Source organism: Schistosoma haematobium, chromosome 3 (assembly GCF_000699445.3).
Source record: "Schistosoma haematobium chromosome 3, whole genome shotgun sequence".
Taxonomy (NCBI): Eukaryota; Metazoa; Platyhelminthes; class Trematoda; order Strigeidida; family Schistosomatidae; genus Schistosoma; species Schistosoma haematobium.
Window position 1 is genome coordinate 25,027,032 of NC_067198.1, and position 23,065 is coordinate 25,050,096.

At 35.6% G+C, this 23,065-nt stretch overlaps 1 protein-coding gene across 2 annotated transcripts in view; it reads left to right on the forward strand.

Annotated features, from left to right (window-relative positions):
* Positions 1-5,817: 5,817 nt before the first annotated feature.
* The window catches only part of SHOC2_1 (soc-2 suppressor of clear), a 46,081-nt gene continuing 28,833 nt past the window's right edge, over positions 5,818-23,065 (forward strand). The window contains exons 1-5 of one of the 2 annotated variants that reach the window (XM_051213390.1): positions 5,818-5,908; positions 7,767-7,870; positions 11,817-11,991; positions 18,427-18,555; positions 22,294-22,450. In XM_051213390.1, the coding sequence (XP_051069366.1) occupies positions 11,851-11,991; positions 18,427-18,555; positions 22,294-22,450 (427 nt within the window). In that variant the 5' untranslated portion in view covers positions 5,818-5,908; positions 7,767-7,870; positions 11,817-11,850. Of the gene's footprint in view, positions 5,909-7,766; positions 7,871-11,816; positions 11,992-18,426; positions 22,451-23,065 lie in introns of both variants that reach the window. The other variant, XM_051213389.1, reaches the window with a different exon arrangement.

Sequence of the window (23,065 nt, forward strand, 5' to 3'; positions counted from 1 at the left end):
CTTCTGTTCCCCGTCTCCCAGATGGGATCCCACAGGAAACGCCTAGAAGCCGCAATCGCAAGGCTCGATCGGTTTCAAGCGGTAAACATAACCTGACCCCTCAGGTCGTCGACAACCCTCCAGAATCCAACACTAGGTTTGACGCAACTGTTGTTGCTTCTCCCAGCAACCTTGACGAGTGGGTACAGGTTGTAAGGAAGAAAAGTAGGGATATAAAAGGGAACCCTGCCTCCGTAAAAGTAGTTGAAAAATCGAAAGCTCATCATAGAGACAGATCAGCTATTTTTCATAGAATCAAGGAGAGCGAGAGCGCTGAACCTAAAACTCGTTTTGAGCATGACATTGTACTGATTAGGCAGCTGCTTAATCAACTCATGCCTCGAAATATGACCGGGGTCACCTTGCTAAAGGTGTACAGACTAGGAAGTCTAGCGGACTCGAAACCAAATCATTCCAGACTGCCCAAAGTAGTATTCAGCTCTTCGAACGAACGTGACCTAATTTTACAGAATGGACACAAATTAAAGGGTTCAGTAGTCTTTATACGAAAGGACTTACCGTTGGCAGACCGTGTTAAAAGACGGGAAGCCGAGAAAGAACTACAACTTAGGTTAGACGCTGGCGAAAAGAACCTGAAAATTGTAAATTTTCGGGTTGTAAGACTTCGACAGAGAATGATGCCGAAGCCACTTTGGGTGAAGCACGAAGGCACTTAAACAGGCTTCGGATCTGTTACACCAATGCACGAAGCTTACTTAATAAGCGATCGGAACTAGGGGTACAGATTGACTCTACAAAGCCAGACATAATCGCAGTAACAGAAACCTGGCTGACACAGGCTATAGATAGGATGGAACTTGATTTCGAGGGTTTTACGTTAGTAAGGGCCGACAGAACACAAAAGCGAAGGAGGGGGAGTAGCTCTATTCATTAGGAATGCTATCCCATTTGCCATTATCGATAGTGTATCCCATGAGAATGGGACGTGTGAATTAGTTAGTCAAGGGACAAGAGCTGCTGATTGATTTGGTCTATCGCAGTCCAAGCTGTGAGATAAATGAGGTCCTGCTAAGCAGTCTCAATACTTGGTCACAAAGTTGTCGATGTCTAAACCTAGGGGACTTTAATGCACCTATGGTAGACTGGGAAAATCCGCGAACTGAATCGTCAGAAAATTCCTTCGAGCAGGAACTACTTGATGCGGTTATCACATGTGCTCTAGTGCAACATGTGAAAGAAGCGACTAAGTACGACCTGGACACTGAATCATCCTTACTAGATCTGATACTCACTCACTATATGGATGACGTTGCGAACCTTCATTATATGCCAACCCTAGGTAAAAGTGATCACGCAGTTTTAATTTTCGACTTCCATATAACTGTCAGTCACGAGCACGCGTCAGTCCAGTCCAAACCTAACGTCTGGAAAGAAAATATACCAGGTATCATGCACTCAGCATCGTTAGTAGATTGGACAATAGACCTAGAGTCCTCAGTTGAAACGGCCTGGGACGCATTTCGAAATTCATACTTAAAAGTTACCACACCCCACATCCCTTGGACTATATCAAGGGGGCCGAGAAACTCCCCACCATGATTCAGTAGGGAGGTTCACATCCTTCTTCGTAAGAGAAGAAAAATGTGGTATAGATTTAGGTTACTGGGAACTGATGAAACTAAATCCCTGTATAGAAAAGTCCGGAATAATTGTGCCTCGACCCTCCGTAAGTCTAGAAAGTTGTACGAAGAAAAGATTGTTAGGGAATCCATAGAATGTCCGAAACGTTTGTATTCTTCCATAAACCAAAGGACAAAGAGAAGAGGAAATATTCCTGCTCTATGGGGAGACAGTACTGCCGCGTCACTAGTGGAGGACGACTTTGGTAAGGCTCAAGTGTTCTCAAACTACTTCAGCAATGTATACACCATAGATGTACCCTTCCCATCAACACATACAGATCCCCCACACACACTGGATAGCGTGACTATTAAAGAACTCGATGTCTTTGGTCTACTAAATAAGCTTGACATAGGTAAATCCACGGGGCCCGATGAATAACATCCTAGGCTACTGAAGGAATTATCTAACTTCGTTGCAAACCCTTTAAGTATATGCTTTAACCTATCCGTTACGCAGGGTCGTTTACCCAAAGATTGGAAAAACGCCATAGTAAGTCCTATCTTCAAAACAGGTACGAAACACAAACCTGAGAATTTCCGCCCCGTTAGAATAACTAGTGTGGTTGCTAAAATCTTAGAAAAGATTATTCGGAAGGAGCTTTTTAAGTATCTCGATAAAAACCGGATCCTTTCGGAGAAGCAGCACGGTTTCAGAATAGGTTACTCTTGTCTCACTAACTTATTAGTGGCTCCTGAAAGCTGGTGCGCTCTTAAGGACCAAAAGTTACCTGTAGATGTAGCCTTCATTGATTTCAGTAAAGCTTTTGACAACGTTCCGCACAACCAGCTGCTATATAAGTTAAGAAATGTCGGGATTGGAGGCAATCTATTGATGTGGATAAAAGATTTCCTAGTTGGGCGCCAACAAAGAGTACGGGTGAACTCAAAGTTATCTAGCTGGGGAACTGTGCTTAGTGGAGTGCCCTACGGTACAGTTTTGGGGCCAGTGCTATTCCTCTTGTATGTAAATGACCTTCCTCGTCTCCTATCATCATCGGTCTTGCTATATGCTGACGATGTCAAGATATGGAGAACGATACGATGTAAGAGTGATAGCTTAGAACTCCGAAATGACTTGAAGAAATTATCTGAATGGTCTCAGACCTGGCAGTTGCCGATAAATACTTCCAAGTGTGTTGTGATGCATATCGGTCAGCAAGGTACAGATACATACACGATAACACTGAGCTACCTATCGTCCGGACATATAATGACTTAGGAGTCATCGTTAGGCAAGACTTAAAGACTACTGCACACTGCCGTGCAATAGCCGCCAAAAGTTTTAGAACGTTATGGTCAATACGTAGGGCTTTTAGTCATGTCGACGCTAAGACGTTTTTGACTTTGTATACAGTGTTTGTACGTCCTAAACTTGAGTACTGCATACAAGTGGCCAGCCCCTGCTTAAAAAAAGACAGTGAGCACCTGGAAAATGTTCAGAGAACGGCAACCAAGCTGATCCCCGTAATAGTGAAGCTTCCGTATGAAGCTCGACTGGCCAAGCTGAACCTTTTCTCGTTGTCATATCGCAGAACTAGAGGCGACTTGATTACAGTTTTCAAATTGCTTAGTACCAAATTTGCACCTGATATGCCCTCATTTTTCTTGTCTTCCAAAACAGAGAATTTACGAGGACACTCCGGAAAAGTTCACAAGCCAAGAACAAATTACTTGTCAGCTGACTATCGACTTTCCCATCGAATCATCAACGAGTGGAACTCATTACCTCAGCACGTGGTTGAGGCTCCATCCGTCGATTCTTTCAAAAGAAGGTTGGATGAACTGAGGGACCATCATTGTCAGGACTAACACAGGCAACCGAGCCTCCTGTCCTTCCCAAACTGAAACTGAAATTGAACTTCCTTACTTAGTATTAGACCATCATCGATACCTTCAGGTAGGAACCTAGGTATATTTAACAATTCAAAGAGAAATATTACTAAATGGCAGTGAAATACTGGCATGAGTCCCAAGGTTTTCCCCTGGAAGACACCTGAGGATTCATCTGGACTAGATCAGAGGGTAACGAATTCCAGAGTACAACTGCTCACAAAGTGTAGAAGCCACACTACATTCCGTTCTACTATATTGCGTCTCTAATTTCTGGATGATATTTCTTAGGTTTGCGTCAGAAGTGAGCTTAAACAGATGTTTAGGGGAGTGCCTGTGACAATTTAAAACGCTATAGGTCGTTAAAAGTTCAATCCGTAAACACCTAGACTCTAATGTGTAAAGATTCTGTGATTTGAGGCACCCCTCCTAAAATTTGGCTTCGAATCCCCGGAATGGCTCTCCTTGTGATATGTCCCAGTGTGTTGTTATCTTTTAGGAACAAAGAATGATAAAATTTATTGTCGTACTCTAAATACGGCTTAATAAAGCTTTAATGATTAGACGGAGACTTTTCCTGCCAAGTTGTATACGTAATCTGCGAAGCGTCTCATATGGAATACTTTCCATTGTCCACCCCAAACTGAAACTGAAACTGAGTGCATTTGAAAACCAGTACATGCTATTTTCCATGACTTTAACAATGGACTTGTTTACGTATCACATAGATACTTCATAGTGCAATTTGTAAAGATCGGTTGCGATAACTAATTTTTTCCGTGGCTCCAAAACTGCTTTGAGAGATGAATGTTCCGTGCCCAGGAAGGATGTACATATTTTGTGACAGTTGATCTGACTCCAACATAAAAGTAGTAATGTGTAGTGGCACCGGTTCAAACCACAAAATCTTCAAAGTTGAACAAGAGATAACTGGGTAAATGTTTATCCAACAATTAACACAGTAGGAAGATCAACAGTAAAGGTGCTAAGAATTACTAGTTGAATTCAATCGGATGACATCACTTAGCCTCACAGATCTGGTCATTTTGTATGACTTGTCTTTACTCACATTAAATATATCATTGTATACTTAGATTAAATGTGTTCTTTAGAATCTCCAGACATATAACTGATTTTACGATACGAGTCAGAATAAACAGTGATATGACTTCCACGTACGTTCTAATAGATTAGATGGTCACACCATGACAAATCTATGATTTCAGGATTACGTCTATTATTATAGCAGTACTAATAACCATCTACACTATAATTCTACAAATTTATATGTCATGAACATAAATCTTCCATTACTGCTGGGCTAACTCTGTTTGTGTGATAAAAAGAAGCTAATTTGGGGCTGGGTTGGGCGAATTTATTTCCGGGAGTTGTTTGTCCGAACATAAATAAGAACGAGAAGCGAAAAAGGAAGGAAAGCGATGTAGTGGACAAAAATATGTCGATTTGCCATGCTACTCATTAAAAGTATTGGTACAGTCCGAAATAGATAATGCGTGGTGTGACAAATAGACAGCCATTGGATAAAGTAGTGAGCAACAGTCAAGCACACACAGATTAACACAAGAGGAGTTGCTGTAGAAATAAAATGCAATAAAGACGTGAATGTACGCTGAAGATCACAATTTTCTATAGAAACAATAGTTATTACAAGGATGAAATAACTGAATGGTTACATGCTGTCTGGGTTATTACGGTTTATTTAATAGCGAGTATGAATCATATGTGTATTAGTCCACATTCTACACATACAGACAAAGACGCCTCAACATCAGGATTCCTCAATAAACTATCCTAAAACCTGCTTGCTTCCACATTCTGGATAAGACAAGCTCCTCGAATTTCTTTTGAGGTGATTTTATTAATTTCAGTTGGCCTCTAGTAATGTAATAGAATTGATTTTAGCTGCATGGGAATTTCTCATCCGGGACAATAATTAAAGATAAACTGCCTCAAATCCAACCCATCACAATACCAATTTACGAACACTGAATTTCATATAACACATATAACCCAAGTGGCTAATCTTTTATTGTTTGGGCCTATTAGCCTCGATCAACTTGTGAAATAACGCAAATCACACAAGGGATGTTATGTGTGCTATTCTTTACATTCTCCAAATTAATTTTGATATCGTAACTCAGAATATGTTTTGAATTACACCTATTGTGCATGAAAAACCATTTCGGAAAAGGACATTAAAACATTACATTTGCCTCAAAGATCCATTTTTAATGCAGAAAGCACGAAGTTCAAGAGACAACATTCATTTGAAAAAAATTAGGATTGGAGATTGATCCACAGACGGTAATAGTGCGCCCAAGACATATTTATTCGGTACTTTAATTTGTTGCCGAGGTTCAGATCGTGCTTTGTTGGTACGTTTATAGTATGCTATAAGTAGGTAGTATGGGTGCTACCAGGGATTCATTTTAAATTAGACACAATAATACGGTGGGCAAATTAGACTAGTTGCCTAATGTTACAGTGAAGTTTATCTTTATAAGTTAATTGGTTATGTTATTGCCTATTTGTTTTACATACTTCTGGGATCCAGGAGTCAACATTCGACCACAGTAAAAGTTCGCAATTCCAAGCAAACATTTTCCCCCCTCTCAGTGTCCTGTGATACTGTCTTGTTCTAATGAATGCGTCGAAATTTCTTTTGTATAATCTAGCTGCTTAAGTATGTATGTTGTTTACAATCCTACGGTAAAACTTTCACTTAGCTAATCAGTATTAGTTCTGACAATTACTTCTTACTAACTCTTATGTATCTTTGTAAGGAACATACATTTTTAGGCCCTGTAAATCAAATTCATATTATGCGTAGATGTATTTGATGAGATTTATTATTCCGAGTCAATCATTGTCTATTTCATCTATATTCAAATAAACCAGACTTTCAAATTATATCTATTGAACACTGGTGATCTTATATTTAATGTTATATAAATCTATGAAAGTGAAACTGCGAGTTTAAAAAAACATTTTAATGGAGAAATCACAATAACTTGACCCCACTTTCTTTCCTTTCGAATCTTTAAAAGTCCCTTATCACCAGATATGGAATATGTAATAAAACATAGATAGAATAAGCGCCTCAACGTAATTCGGAGTATCAGAGTAGGGAGTGGTTGTCCAGTTGAATGTTTAGTTTATTGAGAGACATATCTATCGATACCTATTTCGCAACAATTCCCTCAGCAAGTTACATGAGATGTTCCTATAACCATCATTGATAGAATGGGAAACCATTTTAACCTGTCAAAGGTGTATTTAACATTCAGATCTCTCACATCAGGCATTAATTCATCTGTTATTTTTTGTTTCACGATATAGTTCTTCGTCGAGAATATGTATAAATTGAGATTCTAGGAATAAGAATGGAAATGATTAAGTTAAAACAAAAATCAGGTTTTGATATGCTTATTCTGAATTACCTTCATTAAAACAAAAGTTCAGAAGTAATGTCTAGTGTTCAAAGGATAAAAAACATTGATTATAAGCTTATAAACTTTTGGCTTTATTATAATGACAATTTGGATTACTTTCAAACTTTATTCATCAGTAATCGCTGAGCAAAGCTACTCCATTTCATCTAACTACATTCAGTTAATGCAATCCTGAACTCTAAATTGCATACAGTTCTCTTTAAATTCCTCTGGAAATTAGTACAGCTACTGATTTTTCCACTAGCTTTCCTTTGTAAGTGACATGACAGCCCTAGCTACTCCGAACCTAATTCTTGTAAAAATATCTATTTAGTAAAAATCAAAGAAGACAAATTTACATTCCGATTAGTCGAATTACACATAGATTTCATACACTGACTTTTAACTAAAAAAGTGTCAAACTGGATGAATATCACTTGAAGGAGAAGTAATGAACTTATTTATATAATGACAGTTCGCTGAAAGTCAATCGAAGAAAATTAATTATAAACCTATCTAATCTTACAATTGGTTTCTTCCTAGTATGTTGTGTTTTGGGGTTCAACATCCTTAACAATAAATCAAGTTTATTGTTTGTCTTTAAAAATGCCACAAATATCAAAGTACATCTTTGTAATAGCGTCTAAATCTTATTCCTTGTCTTTTTTGAGATTTCCCTCTTTGGTCTTGAGAGAAAGCGTAAAATAATTTTTACATTCTTAATGATCATTAGCATCCAGAAGTTCTCCCATGAAAAAATAAAGACAAAAGCGTTAATAGATAAATATGTTTTATTTCATAGGTTCCCAGCAACTGTAAGCAACCAACTCTATATTTACAGTCATTTATAACCAAATGAGTAACTCCTTCAAAGTGGGAGCAACCTCTTGAATATCAACAGTGCAAGTGAGTAAATTTACAACAGTCCAATAACCAAAGCAATTATTTTCTATATTTATTGCTAAGTGAATAATGCTTAGATATGTCATCTATTTATTTCTGTATTTTGGTTACGCCAATGTTTCTGTATGAACTTACAGTTCTAGTGCTGTTAAGTTTCAGACACCTAAGATTCAGTTTTGGTGTCGTATTTCTTAATATTTGGGTCTTCAGAAATTTCTTATACATAAAACGGTATTCGAGGGTGATTCAGATAATCAAAATTGTTTATTGCTTATTTCTTCAAAAGGTAGTATAGTTTCAAGTTAGTTGATAATCTTTTTACATCAAAATCGTACACTGATAAATCTCACACAATTCACTCTGCAAATATTTTCTTGTTGGTTAAACGTTTAATAATAATGACTATATATTCAGCATTTATAAACTAGTTTAGTTTTATTTTATATAATGTAGTATTTCGCGATACAAAAGCTGCATAAATAGTTTTTTTTATGATCGGGATATTTCTTATTCATACTCATATACGATTCGTCGTAAAGATAGTTATTTTTAACGTGCGTGATTCAATAATCACTATTGAGAATATTATTTACTGTATTATTGTAAAATATAGTTATCTGATATTTAAATATATCTTTAGGTGCAAATGATTCTTGACTTATTTGTTTTTTTTCTTTGTGTTTCATTTAACAGTCAATAATATACTACCCACACTACTTATATTAGTTGTAGTTATTATGGTTATGTTTGATTTGAAGGGTTAGGCATTGTATTTTCTTCTCATTAGTTAGAATATATTCTACTCTCAGTTCTATCACACCGATTTCCACTAGGAATTTTATCTTGTAGCAGTCGCTTAGTAGCTAAATCTCTTTACCTTCAACCGTTCGATCTTGAGCTTAAGTCGGACACATTCACCTTGATTTCATAGTTCAGGCTGTATCACTGATCATCACGCAAATAGCGCGACTCAAAGTTACAGTTCATAAACTTATTGTTGCTCAAATAGCTGAATTTTTTCTTTCAAGAACCTTTTTTTCTCTCACTAAATCTGTATTCAGTTTTCCAGATAGTCAGTTTTCATGCATGTCACAGGTTTTAACTTTATACCAGCTACCTGGATAGCAGTCAGTATTTTTCATAAAATAAGTTTGATAGTTTAGTATTTAGACTATTACAGGATTATCGATTTACTTTTATTAACAGTCAATTATTTTAATTTATTTCCCTTGTTATACCTACCATTCTTTGATTTGTATACTTTTTTAGTATACTATATTGAACTTGACAATAAGGCGATTGAAGTTGTTGGAAAGTAGCTTCTTTACAAATGCTGGATTTCCATGGGAAGCACTATTTCCGTCACACCCATGTACATTCTACAGCAAAACTTCTCACCCGGACTTTGTATTTGTTACTTTTAGTCTTAGTGCTCTCCAATCGACATGGCTAGTTTATTAAGACTTAGAAAAATAAGTATGTCTGTCAAAACGGCTTGATAGAGTGATATAAGTTTGGAAGTCCAACTATCATATCTAGATAGCGGATACAGCCGAATCATGTCGCGGCATGTAACATCAATCCAGTCTGTTTTAAAGTATTGATTTTATATACAATATTTTTAAAATCTGGTCAATGTGGAAGGTTGTTTTTTAAGGTATCTATTTTTCTAGTAGAAAATTTTATTCCATCAACATATGAGATAATTATTTTATGCTATTTTTATGTGTGACTTGGGGGTATTTAACGTGTGTCATCCTGATGCTATTTTGATAAAGATTAAATAAAGGAAGGGAAATTTTATTTTATGCACTTCAGAAGCTGTTTAGTGGAAGATTAGTACATATTAGCACATCTAGACTCTTTGAATGGACTTATGACACCCAGGGTACCAAGTAATTCATGATATTATCTGTGGGTACGAAGAAAAGGTGATTTAAATCGTAATATTTTTCATTCCCTCCACCTATATAAATAACAATAAAGCTTTACCGACACTGTCGGGACAATTTTTGTTTGGTAGTTTGCAATTATATTTTTCCTTTTTTTAATTTGTGTCCACTACTTTTCATTATCTTTATGTTCCATTTTCCCATTAGGTAATTACATTTTGCTACTTGTTGAAATATATTATAAGTAATTCATATGCGATATGTTGTTTTCATAATACAGTATGAATTACTTTAAGTACCCAGACAACATATCACTATTTCGTCAGGACTCTGGCAAAATAAAGTAATATTATCGCTTTGAGAAACAATACAAGCATGTTCGCGGTGCGATTCTCTCTCCCCATGGGGAAATTGTTTCTTGACGTGTGGTCTGCACCAGCACCTAAAGTAATGATGAGTGAAGTATTCGAGCATGTTGACCACTTCACTTACCTTAGAAGTTTCATCAGCCTTGTTGGGTTAGAACCTGAAAAAATCTTAGCACGGATTCAGAAAGCTCAGTCAGCTTTTGCCAGCTTGCGTCACTTGTGGCGTGGGCGAGATATCCAACTAACAGCTAAAGGACAAGTTTACTGCGTAGCATTTCGTCGCCTCCTACTTTATGGCTGTGAAGAACGGTATTTAAAAGTCTGAGAAATGTGCAGGCTTCAGCGTTTTGATCATAGTCATCACAGTATTGCTAGCATTTCGTTAGATGACCATGTGAACAATGTTCAGGTTTTTCACAGGGTAAACAAATTTAGGAAATTGGTTGATGAGTTTGTAAATCTTCGTCGTCTGAAGTTGTTAGGGCATGTGTTGCGCATGCGTAATCACCGGCTACCTTGATAAGTGATGTTTGCTGGTGTAGAAATTTGTTGGGATAAGGCTAGGGACTGCCAAAAAATATGTAATCATACCATGGAGTCGTTGATCTGAGTCACGATGGTGATGACAGACTACTCGACTGAGGTCCGCGTTATAAACGCGATTAACGGTTTGAGACTTTGAGTGACATCGTTCACATTGACCCAGATGCATTCATTACTTGTATTCCTCTCGAACTCAAATTTCAGTATTGATTGGTACAATGTTTTTTGACTCCGTCTATTTGAAGCTTTTTATCAGCGTTCTCATAACCATTGTTACTACGTTATTTCAATCTTCTTGATTATTTATTTTCATCTTATCGTGCTAATGTCGTGTGGCATCTTGCTCTAAGACACATCTTTGGCGATCCTACTTTGATGGCAACTGGATTCAAATACTAGAGAAATCTCAGTTTATACTGAGTATATATTTTGGGTGATTAACTATGTAATTTATGTTTAAATACCAACTTTCAACCAATTCATTTGTGGATAGCAAACATCCCGTCATATGGTAAATTAAGTTTCACTGTTGTTACCAGGCAATGTATTTTCTTCCCCTTCAAATGCGCTGGTACGGCCAAGTATGGGAAGGGTCAATCCTCCCTCTCGAAATGCTCTCACACGGCCACGCATATACAGCCATTGCCAGGGAAGTACTGCTCACTGTCTTCTCTCGGAGGGAGCGTTGTTTACGAAATTGAGAGGACAAAAAGCGAATTTCCGGCATTTCGGCTGGGTTAAAGGACACGGAGGATCCACCTAATGGATTTGAAAAACCGTGATTCCGAACCAATGGTGCACATGGGCTTCAAAATTGTGAGAGAATAAATGACTTATGAATCTATTTTTAGTCACTGACTACTTTGAACTGGATCTCCTAACGTTGCTCCACTGCCTTATGGATCAGACTTTTAAGTTGAAGACTTGAGGAATGGCTCTGTAAGGAAACTACCTGTTTTGTTTTGTTTCTCGGACATTATCACAGCCTTTATACAAATCCCTGATAACTACTACTGGCCTTATTGTTGTGTGGCGCATATGTATTTGGTGCCTCGTTGTACCAATGTTTTTGTATGTAAATAAATAAATAAGGTCTCTTTTTATAGCTCTTCTTTAACCTTTTTGTTTACTTTATATTTCTGACAGTTCATCCCACGAGCATATTTCTTAAAAAAGTAGAATGCTTGCTTCCGGTGCAGGGACTGGAGGTAGTAGTACACCAGATTCAAATGAATTTGTTCGTGGTACTAGTCCCGAATTTACAGACGAATTAGGTGAACTTGTTCCAGTACTTGACTCAATACATTTAGTTCCATATAAAGTGAGTATATTAAAAAAAAATCAATTTCATTTAAAGTTTAAGTGTTTGATAATGTTAAACTTGTTTACGTGTAAATAAATATATCTGTATAAATTGGTCCTATTGAAAATCAGTGAGTTGTTAGGATAGTCCATAGGCAATATACCTGTCGTGCAACTATTTGAACAGTTCAATTCTGAGGAGGGTGTTTGTTCAGAGTTGTTTTTACACTTTATTATTGTAAACATGCACAACTTTTAGACGCAGTGCTTCCAGTTGAGTGATTTCACGTAGAGTTATATACCATAACAATATCACTAAATGCTAGTTCCTTTGAGCATTTGGCTGTGAAACATGACCTATGAAAGCAAAAGGCATACACAGATTGCAATTATTTGGTCGAATTCATCAAAACATTCTTTATGGTAGGATCAGGAAGTGAGTCATTCTGAGGTTAAATATGGCGCTTCCACTAGAAACGACAAGTCGATTTCTGGACCTTTATATTTAAATAGGTTTTCCATTTCTAAAATGTAATAAAAGCGAATAACAGCTTTATTTAAACTATTTGTCATTCATTGTATTTATTTTCCACTGTTTATTTCTACACTTGTTATAGATTTTTCATGGCACTCTAGAACTATAATATTACTACAATTAAAATGTGTCGTAATTATAATTAATGTTACTTACTTACACCTGTTACCCCTCGTGGAGAAGTACAGACCACCCGCAAGCATTCTCCATCGAACTCTGTCCTGGGCTATCCTTTCCAGTTGTTTCCAGTAGCTATTCATTCTTTGGATATCTGTTAACGATTCTCGGCACAGTGTGTTCTTTGATCTTCCTCTTTTCTATTTTCATTCAAGATTCCAAGTTTGTGCTTGCTTCGTGATTCAGTTTGATGATTTTCTCAATGTATGGCCTATCCATTCCCAATGTCTTTTCTTAATTTCCTCTTCAGTTGGAAGCTGGTTTGTTCTCTCCCATAGTAGTCTTTTGCTGATGGTATCTGGTGAACGGACGTTGAGTGTCTAGGGTAGACAATGGTTTATAAATACTTGTACTTTTTTGATGATAGTTGTAGTAGTTCTCGAAGATTCAGTTCCGCACAGTAGAACTGTCTTGACGTTCGTATTAAACATTGTGACTTTGATAATGGTTGACAGTTGTTATGAGTGCGACATGTCCTTCAGTTGTAGAAATGTTTCCCTTGGTTTGTCAATCCTCGCCTTTACATCCGCATCAGATCTTCGTCGTTCGTTGGTGATGCTGTTCGGGTACGTAAACCGATACAGGAAAACTGGAAACTCAAGTATATAGGAAACCGACCCATACAGATCAAATCCTCAATTACAACAGCAACAACCCAAGAGCTCACAAAATCGACTGCGTACACACATTGTTCAAGAGGGCGAGGACACACTGCAGCACACTGGCAGCACGAAAAAATGAAGAGAAATACCTGAAGGACATATTTCAAAAGAACGGCTACCCAATCAACTTCATCAAAAAGCACCAACGGCACACAGCATCAGAACCCAAATCAAGCACAAAAATCAACAAAAGGATCATCCTACCGTACATACAAGGAATATCAGAAACCGCAACGAGACTGCTGAAAACCTTCGGGATAGGTGTGGCACACAAACCAACAAAATCATTACAATCCTATGCAAACCAAAAGATGAAATAACAAAGGAAAACAAATCAAACATCAGTGGGAGAGAACAAAGCAGATCCCGGCGGAGGATGAAGTCAGGAAGAAGCGCTGGAAGTGGATAAGACACACATTGAGGAAAGCACCCAACTGCGCCACAAGACAAGCTATCATTTAGAATCCTCAAGGCCAAAGGAGAAGAGGAAGACCGAAGAACACATTACGCCGGAAATCGGTTCATGATCTCAATCAAAAACTTAACAATCTCCACAACCCCCAAACTGATAATTACCATGTGTTCACTAGTGACTAGCTTCGTGCGAAAATTCTCGAAGTTCTAGTGAGAAGCCGTGACCAGTGGAGCTAATCCGTGTCGAGTAGAGACAGGCATCTACCTCAGTACAATGGGAGATGGTCGCGCGATTTCGTGGATTGGTTGAGGTTAAACAATAACACTATTGGATACCGGCTCAGTGGTCCAGTAGGTCAAGCGTTCACGCGCGAGACTGAAGGCCCTGGGTTCGAATCCCGCGGGCAGGATCGTGGGTGCGCATTGCTAAGGAGTCCCGTAATGGGACGAAACGGCCGTTCGGTGCTCCCAGATTTTCAATGATGGTATAACATCAATCGATTGATGATCTCAATCAAATACTATTACTACTTTAACTCCTTTACTTAACCTCCTTTGAATTTAATCTCTAACTTTGCTGACATGGTATAGGAACCTGGCGTAGTACTTATTTCGTATTATTTATTTCTTATCTTATATATGACTGATTGATTGATCGACAATTATCTTTTCTACGGAATAACTAAGTTTTCAAATTTCTTATTTCATGATTTTGTTTTATTGAGGATTAAAAGCTTGTTTTATAAAATTGTGTGTATTGATTAATATCAATCATTATAAGAATATAGTATTTCTCCGAATTCTACATCATTTGAACAGGATAAACACACACACGCAATGACCCTTAAAAATCTAATAGTTACTGAACAATCTTTCAACTTTAGTGTCTATTAGTGAAATACATTGTGAATTCAACTGAAATTATCGATATATGTGGCTTTGCTTTCTAAATCAACTGGACTAGATCCTATCGTAGTTATTTTACTGATCAAAATATAGAACGACTGAATCTCTGAGGTTGTCAACAATCGAAAACTTACCTTGTAACAAACTGCATGTATTGATCTTTAGTTGGATATGTAATTATCACCATCGTATTTTATCTACAATCACCGAGAGATGTTCACCACCACCATAAACAACAAGTTTGATATTGCACGTTTTATTTTTGCGCAGTTTGTATGACTCATATATTTATATATATAGAAGGGATGTGTACTTTTATCATGTTTTTATTTGTTCGTTTTGCATGTTCGTTCTCATTTTCTCACATATTGTTGGTTATGTTAGTACTGACTGATTTGCAATATGCTTTACACTTATTATTATTATTTGATAAGAATGATACGTTCACAGATGACAATTGTTATGTTTGTTGCCATCATTTTCGTCGTCATCGTTGCTGCTGCCGTTGGTAATGGTCATAGTTATCGTGGTGCCACTTAAGCCTATCTTATCCATATTTGATATGCCTGTTGGTATGAATGAAAGTAAAATTAGAATTGAAAAGATTACTAGTAGAAAGAAACAAGCTGTTGATTTGTAGGTTTCTTTTACTTCAAGTGATATATGTGAATGTCAGTTCATGTACACTCTAATTCCTTCTTTTATTTAATGTTCATTATAATTTTTGGAGATGTTTAAATCGTGCCCCTCCTCAAAAAATGCTAATTTGATACTCGTCATTCTGTCTTTTTCATCTTGGTAAGTTTTTAATTATGTTCACGCAAATCCTTTATACCTGGTATTTTTTATTTTAATCGCAAACACAGACTCGTTTTTCTCTTGTCTTTCTTCTCTGTCTTAGTATGATAATTTTTTGTCCTGCTCTTAGATTCATTGTAAATTTATTTATTTGCGATTATTCCTTACTTAAGTTTCAACAAGTCTATAGAAGCCAGTGTAGCGCACTGAATTGCGAAGATCTGAAAGAGGTGGAAACCACGTAACTGGGCAGCACCATCGACAAATACGGAAGATCTGATACAGTTGTCAAGGCACGAATTAACAAAGCAAGGTCATGATTCATACAGCTAAAAAGTACCTGAAAATTGAAGAACTGTCATTCGACACCAATGTCGGAATGTTCAACATAAATGTTAAAAACAGTTCTATTGTACGGAGTTACAACTAAGAGGACTGCCATAATCCTCACTAAAAAGCTACAGATATTTATAAACATTTCTGTATACAAGATACTTCAGATCCTTCGAGCGGAGATCATCAGTAATAATCGACTGTGGTGGAGAACAAACTAAATGCCAATTGAGGTGAAAATTAGGAAAAGCCTCCGAAGGTGGACAACCATTAAACTGTATTGCGAGGCAAGCCCTAATTCGGATTGATCAAGGTAAAAGGAAAAGATGCGCACTAAATAACACGTGGCGCAGGGAGCTGAGGTCAGATATAATGGCGATGAGTGGTAATCGGTAGAAGCTGGAGAGAAGAACCTAGTTGGCTGGAGGTCTCCGGTCGATGGCCTGTGCCCCATGAGGGGTAACAGGCTTAAGTAAGCAAATAATTTTTTACGGAAAAGCTTAGCTTTTGAACTACCCGGAACTACGGTCAAAATGAAGGGGATTGGTGTATTGGCTTTATTGAATTTGGTGCTATTCATTTCTAAGCTCATGCACGAGCTATAGTAATGGTATCAAATTATAACACAAATAAGTTAATACCTACTCTCCTCTATTCACAAATATTATTTTGAACGGAAGATAACTTTAATCTCAACCCAACCTTTATAGTGTTGTATCGAAGTTCTTTAAGGTGAATATTTACGTTTTTACAGGGTTTAACCATTCGATAATTCAAACACTCCATGTATATTCAAAAGCATTTTGTATTTACATTGAAACCTAACCTAGAAGTATCGATCTTAATTTTTGTTTCTATCTTCTAGTTTTTTTCGCGACAAACTTCTTTTCAGGTTGTACAATTATATATCCAAGTGAATAATCCCAAAAGTGGTTAGGTTTAAGATAAAATATATCGTTTATAATTATAGCGTGTAAATTTAAGACGGTAAAATAAAATAAAATTTTTAATAATGGGATAACTAATATAAAGTGTTGACTTAATTACATTTATACGTTAAATGAAATCATGAGTTTATTGGTGAGAATAAATATGATTAACATGATATGAGAAAGATTATCATGTAATTACAAATGAGAAATTACTTAATATATAGAATAATGTGAATTAGATACGAATTAGGAGATAGAGTTGGATGCTGAAGAAATTTCTCAAAAATATTGACAGCTATTCATTCATATTATCTATGTTTTAATATGATAATAGTTTTCTAGCGACCTACCAATTTATCAATTGGTGCATAATCAGATAGGCCCTGGGTTCGAATCTCGCGGGGGACGGGATCGTGGATGCGCACTGCTGAGGAGTCCCACACTAAGTCGAAACGGCTGTCCATTGCTTCCAGGTTTTCCATGGTGGTCTAGCTTCAACTGACTCATGATTCCAACTATTGAAGTATAATCAGATTGTTGAAAATGTTTCACACTAAATATTTATCATATTATTTTAATACATTTTTACCTTTAGTTACTTTTAAAAAAAGTAAAATAGGTTAATTAAGATATTAATAGTGATAATCATTGTTCAAAAATCTAATCACACTTACCTTGTTACTTTCTAATGGTTAATCATAATGTGTTCGATTCCAGTTGGAATGTATCATATGTTGTAGGTGGTTAATTATAGTAGTTCAGAAGTTTTGGTAATATGGAGTCGTCGATTAGTTTGTATTCAGCAGTTTCTGGAATGGATGTTTCAACTGTTTTTGTTTGAGAAATATCGATTTCTCTTTCTTATTAACTTTTTAGAAGTTTAATAAATTGATAGAGGTTTTAAACACATGCATTTACATGTTATTTGGACAATTAAATCTAGCTTACTAGAGTGATCTTAATAATATTAACTAATCAAAAGATTAGCTACATTTTCTGTCACAATAATTCATAGACAAATAAGCTTAGTAAATAACTATTATTCGATGTTGTAAGCATTTCGCTTTCAATTTTCCAGTCTTTCCTTTACACATAAATTTACTTAAGACATATAAGTTGTATCTCTAGACATCACACTATTTTTTCCTCCAGTTTTGTATGCGTATTAATTACTGACATCTGAGAAGGGATCATAGTGATATTGATCGATTCAATGATATTCATATTTATTGTTTTTACTGCATTACATTTGGTGTATATTATTCAACGGCTTTTACTTAGTTTGTTTACTGTGACTTTTTCGTAAGATGTACCAATGGTGGTATTGTTTCTAAATAATAGTTCAGATAGATGTTGCACTTGATCATACTGTATTCTCTAAGGTGGATAGTTAAATTGTGTAATTATCGATTATTCTTAACAATGTTAACTAAGTAGTATCTTCCACATAGGTTTGATATAGTTTTTAATTCATTTTTATTTCAAACTATAAATGTTGCTTCAATTTCACGTACATGTAATGTGTTTACTTTTTAACGTTAAATGTTTTTGACAGTATTTACTTTCTATTCAACTTAACAATTGATATTTAGTAATGTCATTAACCTGCAATTATTCATACTGATCATTAGTATTATATATATATATATATATATATAACTCGGTTCATGTGTTATGTTGTTATTTTTGTCTTTTAGAAAAGTTCCCTAGTTGGTTCCTCCTCTCCTTTTGATCCTAAAAAAGTTAAAGTTACTGTTCAGCGTCCTGGTGACCAAAAAGCCTATCAATGTGGACCACATCTTAGAAAAACCAAGAAAACAGACTCAGTAAGTTTATTTTAATTCTTTATTTAAAAAGTTTGTTTTCCCCTTTTTTGTTTAGTTAATTCGTGTTTTTGTTGATTATTCAAGCCCTGGTGCGGCCAAGTATGGGAAGGGTCAATCCTCCCTCTCGAAATGCTCTCACACGGCCACGCATATACAGCCATTGCCAGGGAAGTACTGCTCACTGTCTTCTCTCGGAGGGAGCGTTGTTTACGAAATTGAGAGGACAAAAAGCGAATTTCCGGCATTTCGGCTGGGTTAAAGGACACGGAGGATCCACCTAATGGATTTGAAAAACCGTGATTCCGAACCAATGGTGCACATGGGCTTCAAAATTGTGAGAGAATAAATGACTTATGAATCTATTTTTAGTCACTGACTACTTTGAACTGGATCTCCTAACGTTGCTCCACTGCCTTATGGATCAGACTTTTAAGTTGAAGACTTGAGGAATGGCTCTGTAAGGAAACTACCTGTTTTGTTTTGTTTCTCGGACATTATCACAGCCTTTATACAAATCCCTGATAACTACTACTGGCCTTATTGTTGTGTGGCGCATATGTATTTGGTGCCTCGTTGTACCAATGTTTTTGTATGTAAATAAATAAATAAAGTCTTTTTTTATAGCTTTTTATAGCAACTAAGATCTCGGTTGTTGCTCTTTGGTCCCTTTCTTTATTAATATTCGTTGTCATTCTTCCAGGCAGTATAGATGAATAGTATAATAATTAGGCTGGAAGATACAACTGCTCTCATAGTAACAATCTGGTTACACGGGCCCCAAACACAGTTCTTGAATCGGTTCCACTTTAGGATTATAGATAGTACCCTCATATCTTATCCAACAAGGAATCTTGTTAATTATTAAGTTGAATGGTATAATTTTTAATGAAAAAACGTAATCGCATTTTTAGTTTTTCTTCAGTTCTCGAATTAATTCGCACTTCGGTTCAAGGGATCCCTACCATACAGCCTCATGGTCTCGTGCCACGTTTAATCGATCCCGTTCACCTTACTTGTTTATTTTTCATTGTTCTATTATTTCGATGATATATATAGTATTTCTCAATGTAGTCAATGTAAAGAAAGGTACAACGAATAGCAATATTTCTCGACTAAATATAGCTTCAAATAATCATTCAGACATTATTCATACTACAAGTTACAGATGGTAATAAGTTAACAAATTGACGTTTTAATAAATGGGTGTTAATAATACGTTATACGAAGATTTGCTACATAGAATATCTTTCGACTGTTCTGAGTATATCTCCGGCGCTATGTCTCACAAACTCACGTTCCATATCTAACATTCTCTTCCGATCTATATATTGGGTCTGTGGAAACGCTTTTCATAATGAATCTTAATGAATATGAAGATCGAGCTAAGAATGATTGGCTCCTTCTTTAAGAAACTGTATAAATAAATTTCACGACAACCTAGACACAGAGTATAAGTGAGGTTACGTTTTCTCGCTACTTAGACTCAACTGTGAAAGTTTGTTTATTTGTTCTACCTAGATTTTCTCTGTATGACATCAGTTTATGAAATCACTAGCTATTGGCCTGAACCTTGTAGGTAGATGTAGACTATCTGGTTGAGGTCCGCGTCGCCTGGTGAAATGGCTCAAAACTGTACTCAATGGGGCTGGTGCATTTACTCTTTGTATTCCCTAAGTTTCTAAATCTTTTATAATTCTTCATTTTACTATTTAATATTTTCATCTGAAAACATATCTTCGAAGTTTAATCTTTTTCGCCACTAATATTATTACTAACTCTACTACTGTGAGATTTAACTTGATTATTTCATCTTGCTGTGATAATGGGATGTGGGAACTTGTAACGATGCATACCAAGTTTTACTTTGCGTATTACCAACTGGTTGATACATAGACTTAATGGTCTTTTATGGGAATATGTTTAAAGACTGTCTCAATCACCCAATTTGAAAAATATTCGATACAGTAATTTCTGTCGAATGAATTTATGGTTGATTTACGATTTTTATTGATACCATTCATTTTTACAGTAGTTTAGTGCCTACATCGGTTGATCGCTACTTTTTAGTATACTGGAAGTTAAAGTTAAACAACTAATCCCTTCTTAAAAATCTAGTTACAAACTTATTCCAGTAGTGTAGGAAATAAGTTCTTGACAGCTTTACTTAGATTTTTAATGCGAGATGATTTTTTGTTCTTAAATTTTCCATTTTCCTATGTTTTTATTTAGATAGAATTCAATTCATAAATAAGCTATAAAAATGAATATACGCCGGTTCAAACTATTTTAGTTGTAAGACGAGATGTTCAGCTCGTAGTATCACTGTGAGAATTAAAAAAACAACTAGCGTAGAATTTTTTGGTCTAGGAGGAGTTATAAATAATAATAATGACGATTGACTACTACATAGAATTTGTGTTATAGATTAAGTTATACCCCTTGGATAAATATGTATTCTAATGCCTGACTATCAAAATGTTAGTAGAGGAGAGTTCAGATTCATGATAAAATGGTTAAAAATGGGCCGTCTAATCTGCTTTTATGTATTTCAGTTCTTACATCCATTCACTTAGTGGAAACAATCCAGCTTTATTCATTAATACAGAAATTTTGCAGAAATTGAATTCGATATTAAATTCAAAAGTTCACGAAAATTATTCTCTATGCTATCATAGAAACTGACTCTCTACTCCTTTGACGACTAAATTTATGTAGCCCATTGTACCATTATAGTATATTTTCATGCGTATTGCAATGTATATTTTAATAGATGGTTAGTTTAATGCATTTTCAGAGTTATTCAGGGTTCCTCTTGTTCATAACTATGAAAGGGGAACCAGATATGAGTTTAATAGTGTTGTTTAGGTGAGTCCTACTTTTTGTTGTGAAGTTTTACGTGATATTGGAAATTCTGTGAATTGCATTTATGGTCTTGAAAAACTGGTATCACTTAGAGCCTTAAATATTTAAATGTACTAACTTGGGGAAAAGCAGATTATCAATTTTATACTTCTACACAGTGATGGACATGAGTTAGTATGTATTCCACAATAGAATTTGATTTCCCCTTCAGTGTGTTATAATAAATGTTCCTGTTCATACTTTTGTGTGGATGACTATTTTTTATTAACCAAAATAAACCTGACAATACAATTACTGTGACCATTACTCTGACATTATAGGTTTGTTTTGACTGGTAAAAAGTGACAGACTTTAAAATCCATCAGTTAGTGCTAAAAGCAAATCAAAATTAATATCATAAATATTTTTTCGACACTGTCTAATCTATCCCTGAAACTATTCTATTCTAATTTAATGACAATTTCTATTTACTTGCTTATTTTATTGAAAATTTCAATAGAATTTATGTATGAATAAACTTTCATAAATCTGCATTATAAACAACAAAACTTTCTCAGTTCGGTTTGTTTTTACATATCATCTTCACATAATATTATATGCATATGGTTTTTTGGCGGAACAAGTAAATTCTAAGGTTAGCGGAACCATAATCTTGAATTGATTTAATCTTCATTTAATATTCTCACCTTTTTATTATTAACGCTCTATTATTTTTCTTTGTCGTACTTTCCTGTCATGTGATCCATTTTGCCTTCTTTCGCCCTCCCAAACGCTTACAAACATTTACACACAAAATGATCATAATGAATGTGAACTGACGAAACAAAACCTCATTATAATTTTGAAAATGCTTGTTTATTTGTATATGTATAAAAGGATGCTATCAGAGAAATTAATCGTTGTCGTGAGGAGAATACTACACGTTTAGACTTAACTAAAGGTCAATTACACTTTCTACCACCATCAATACGTGATGTCGCACATCATCTAAAAGAACTTTATCTATATTGCAATAAATTAGTGAATTTGCCGAGTAAGCACTTGTTTTATGCGTGTGTGTATGTTAAACAATTTGTGTTACATAATTTTCATGTTTTTCTTTATTTGTCTGTTTTGTGAATAGTAATAATAATAACGGTGGTGTTTGCTTCATTGTATTAAATCTTCATGGCATTTTCATATTTGAAGATACATACGTTGTAATGTAATCGGTTGAATTCTATTATCACTGAGGTCTGGACGACCATGACATTAGCTGTTACTCCGTGGTCAGTTAATGTGGAAATTGCAGTCCTATAACAGGCATTAGCTTCCTCGACATTAAAATGATCCTCTTTCTGACAGCTGTAAGTAGCATCAAATGTAAGTTTAGGGCTTTCCGCTGATTCCGCATTATTGCATAACATAAAAACGAATTGCAGCCGTATATCAGTCCTCTTAACTTTTTACTTCAAACATGATGAATAGCAGATTTTAGTATCAGCATTAAGAACTAAATAATAACATGACACTAAGTACAACTCAGTGACTAATTAGTGTCACCTAAAGTTTGGTTATCTCAGTATCTTCATAAAAATTCTTAACCAATCGATATGTCTATAACCAACAACCTATAACTTTATGAACTGATGTAACGTTTTAGTCTAGC